The sequence below is a fragment of the Emiliania huxleyi genome (genome assembly GCF_000372725.1).
Source record: "Emiliania huxleyi CCMP1516 unplaced genomic scaffold EMIHUscaffold_316, whole genome shotgun sequence".
NCBI lineage: Eukaryota > Haptophyta > Isochrysidales > Noelaerhabdaceae > Emiliania > Emiliania huxleyi.
In genome coordinates, this window is record NW_005199635.1 from 49,792 (window position 1) to 53,506 (window position 3,715).

The 3,715-nt window shown below is 66.3% G+C and overlaps 3 protein-coding genes across 3 annotated transcripts in view; 1 reads left to right on the top strand and 2 right to left on the bottom strand.

Annotated features, from left to right (window-relative positions):
* The window catches only part of EMIHUDRAFT_240795 (translation elongation factor Tu), a gene marked incomplete at both ends in the record, with an annotated part of 3,650 nt that extends 3,252 nt beyond the window's left edge, over positions 1 to 398 (bottom strand). Inside the window, 2 exons of the mRNA XM_005774258.1 lie at positions 6 to 40; positions 214 to 398. Of these exons, the coding sequence (XP_005774315.1) occupies positions 6 to 40; positions 214 to 398 (220 nt within the window). The remainder of the gene's footprint in view (positions 1 to 5; positions 41 to 213) is intronic.
* Positions 399 to 851: 453 nt separating this feature from the next.
* On the bottom strand, positions 852 to 1,940 carry EMIHUDRAFT_240796 (hypothetical protein; the record flags this gene model as incomplete). Its single annotated transcript, XM_005774259.1, has 1 exon — positions 852 to 1,940. The coding sequence occupies one exon, from the start codon at positions 1,938 to 1,940 to the stop codon at positions 852 to 854; it is 1,089 nt and encodes a 362-aa protein (XP_005774316.1).
* Positions 1,941 to 2,332: 392 nt separating this feature from the next.
* Positions 2,333 to 3,715, top strand: part of EMIHUDRAFT_469732 (hypothetical protein) — a gene marked incomplete at its 5' end in the record, with an annotated part of 5,225 nt that continues 3,842 nt past the window's right edge. Inside the window, 3 exons of the mRNA XM_005774260.1 lie at positions 2,333 to 2,521; positions 2,947 to 3,435; positions 3,543 to 3,615. Of these exons, the coding sequence (XP_005774317.1) occupies positions 2,333 to 2,521; positions 2,947 to 3,435; positions 3,543 to 3,615 (751 nt within the window). The remainder of the gene's footprint in view (positions 2,522 to 2,946; positions 3,436 to 3,542; positions 3,616 to 3,715) is intronic.

Sequence of the window (3,715 nt, forward strand, 5' to 3'; positions counted from 1 at the left end):
CGCACTCTGATCACCCATAGCTTCAACTGTCTGCATAACCCTTGTAGTTTGCGGAGCAGCCCTCCGCCTCGGACAGCACCTGAAGGCGGGCGGGAGGCGGCAGCGCGGGTAGGGAGGGCCAAAGGTCATAGCTCGGTGTGTCCGTCGCCACCCTGGCGGCGGCGGCGGGCGCGCGGGGATGAGGAAAGCTGGAGCAGGCGGGTATCGGCGGACTCGAGGCCGAAAGGTGGTCGCGCCTTGGTGATGGCGGCGGTGAGAGTCGTCTTCCCGTGGTCGACGTGGCCGATGGTACCGATGTTGATGTGGGGCTTCTCTCGATTCCACGCGCAGAGCTGCCGTGGCGCAGCAGCTCTCAGCAGCGGCACGCGAAGGAGCGGCACGCGAGAGTGCCGTAGCATCGGACCTTTCAGTCACAGGAAAAAGAAACGCGTCTGTACTCTTCGCAGCCCGATGCGGTGACTCCTGCCGCCGCCCCTGCCACCCCTGTGTCAGTGTGCCTGTGGTAGTGAGAGACTGCCAGCGGGAAGCTGGAGGCAGGTCACTAGACTGAGATGAGACCGCCAGTGGAGTTGGGAGCCCACCGCGCACCGCGCTGCGAGCCTGTCGTGTCCCTTGTCAGGAGCAGGAGAGCCCCACCTGTCCCCCTGATCGTCCTTCCAAAATCCTGCTCGTGCAGGTGGGGACCCTGTCCTCCTCCCCCATCCCTCGTCTGGGTTTGTCTGTTTTCTTTCTTTCTTTTCTGCCGATCACCCGGCTCGCTGGGTGCGCTTCTTAGCTCCCTGGCCCTGGATGTGAGGCTGCGCCGACTGCACTCCAAGTGCTCCAAGTGCTCTTCTTGCTTCTTGATTTCCTTACCTTACCTTAGCTCGGGCTGCCTCCCACTGCCGGACGCGCAGCTGCGCATTCTCTCGCACATCGAGCCAGAACAGGCTGTAGTCGTGCACGTGCAGGTCGCCAGCCAGCACGAGCGATCCGACGGCGGCTCGCGGCGGGCCTCCTGCGTGCGCCGGCGACGCGCTGGCGACTTGGGCAGCGACCAGCCCCTCGGGCGTGCACATGGTGCTCAGCGTGTGCGGATGCAGAACCCCGTCGACCAACGCCCCGCGGTGCACCTCGGGGGCGCTCCACTGCTCGCCCGCCGCCGCCAACGCCTCGCTCGCCATCCACGTGATGGGGTTTACGCTGAGCGGTGGGCCCTCGGTGACGACGCTCGCGTCGACGTAGCCGTGCCGTCGCCGCCCCGTCGCAATGGTGGTCGTCGTACCGTGACCAACCGTCGCCCATGAAACCCAACACCCCACCTGCTCCGCGTGAGTGCCCATTGGCAGTTCGTGCAGACTGTCGGCGCCGCACTGGCAGCCTGGAAGGTAGGCGATGACGAGGCGGCTGAGGCAGTCGCGGTGACTCCCACCCTCCAGCTCGCGGAGCAGGCGGACAAGCAGCTGCGAGCCCTGGCTATGTCCGGCGACGATGAATGGCCTCCCGCTATTGAAGTGGTCGATGAAGTGCAGGAACGCAGCGCGCACGTCTGAGTAAGCCATGTCGAAGGCCGCGCTTCCGACGGGCTGCTGGTGGTAGACGGGCAGCTTAGAGCCGGAGTGAGGATCCACCTCGCCCTCGAAACAGTGGTAGTTGGAGACGCGCGCTTGTCGATAGCGCGGCGCAAAGATGCGCGCGCAGTTGTTGAAGCAAGATGCCTGCCGCCTCACAATGTCGGAGGCAAGCCAGCCAGGAATCGAGCCGTCGTCTGACCACTCGGCGTTGCCCAGGCCTTGCAGCGCAGTGGTTGGGTGGATGTAGAAGCAGTCCGCGACGGCCTGCGCGGATATCACCGCGCCTGGAGCGCCTCGTACGTGGTAGGTGCTGGCGGCGCTCGAACCACCGTCGAGCGGCGGGCACGCGTACCAGCAGTCCCCGTCGTTGTAGTCGGGGGGCGACATGTCTCAGGCGCGTAGGAGGGAGCGCGAGTTATCAACATGCATGTCTGACCGGACGCTGGGCGCGGGGCGAAAACGTGCGTCCTTCACCGGACACACTCGAGGGGGACCGTTTTCTTTTTCTCAACTTTCTGGGCTTCTTCGCATTTTCGGTTTTTTGTTTGTTGGCCCACGCAGCAAAATTGACGTATGGGTAGTTGACCGCTAACTTTGCGAGATTTAGAGCCTTCCTCTGAACACCCTCGCTCCCTCGGCCACGGAGAGGACCTGTCGAACCAGTGGCTGCCCATCTGCCCAAGAAGGTCGAGGAGTGGGCGCCGGTTCTCTCTTCTTGGCAGTGATGAGAAGGGCGAGCGACCCCCACCGAGCGAGCAATTTCTTGGGTGTTTCAATAAATGGGCAGAAAATCGGTCTTCTCCAAGCGCTCGCGCTTCGGCGGTAGTGATCTGATCACCCGAATACCACGTTCGGATCGCTCCTCATCGCAAACCCGGCACTTCACCTTCTTTTTGTCGCGCTACACGGGCGGCGGCTCGCGCTTGGACGGTCCCCTCGCAGGGGCAGCGCAGCCTGCGAGGGAGCCGGTGGCGCGACAAAAAGAAGGTGAAGTGCCGGGAGGCAAAAAAAAAACAAGCGGAACATCATCGGAGAGAGAGAGCCCCAGCCTCCAGCCGGGCAAGGGCTTGCACAGATGTGCGTCCGTCGCGCGCGCGGGGGGGGGAGAGCCCGCCACAAACAACAACCCCACACGCTGCCTCACGCACCGGGGCGCCTTCACAGCACCGGCGCGCCCCTCGCCCCGCAGGGAGAACTTGAGCCTCTCGGTGCCGGATTTGTTGAAGACCGTCAAGCAGTTTGTGCAGCCGGACAAGCATGGGCAGCTCGATCAGATGCTGAATCGGTACCTCTCCAAGGAGCTGGGCAAGCAGCAGGCGCGCACGGCGCCCCCCACCCCACCCGCCTCGCGCCACCCCTCACCCGGGCGCCGGCGCCCCCGTGTGTGCTACAGCTGCAACTCGAGCTGCGGAGCGTGGCGGGGCGCGACGCGCTGCGGCAGGCGCTGCTCGCGATGGTGCCGCAGATTGACGAGCTGCAGAAGAAGCGGGAGCTGATGAAGCGCAGTGGCCCCCCGCCCCAGCGGCCGACGCCGATGGGCATGCCGCAGCAGGGGCAGCTACCGCCCGGGACGGTGCAGCCGCTGGCGCAGCCGACGACGGTGCAGGGGCACGTGCTTCCGAACCAGCCCGGGCCGCCGCCGTTGCCGCAGCCGCCGCCGCCGATACCGAAGCCGGTGATTGGGCCGGTGCCGCCGCAGCGCTCCCACTCGCAGGTGGGCCTCGCCGAGTCTGCGGTGAGCGGCTCGGCGATGCTGGAGCCAAAGATGGGGCTGCCGCCCGTCGCGCATCCGCCAGAGTACAAGCCGAACCTGGGGCAGCACGGCGGGCAGCACGGCATGGGCGGCGTCAACCAGAACCGCAAGTCGACGCTGCCAGTGCAGGCATGCGCAGCCCGCGGCGCAGCCTGCACCTTGCGACACCACCGCCCGCCCGCCCCTCGCGGCGTGGCCTCACCACCCGCGCGCGGTCGCCCCTCGATGCCGCGCAGGCGCTCGTGCACGCCTTCCACTGCAATGAGGCGGGGTGCAAGCAGAAGTCGTGCGTAGAGACCAAGCAGGTGCCCGCCGCCCGTCCAACCCCGCCCACCCCGCCCACCCCGCCTTTCGCGCGTTGTGCGCCTACTCTCTCCCCCTGGGGCCTCTGGGCCGCCCCCCTTTCCCC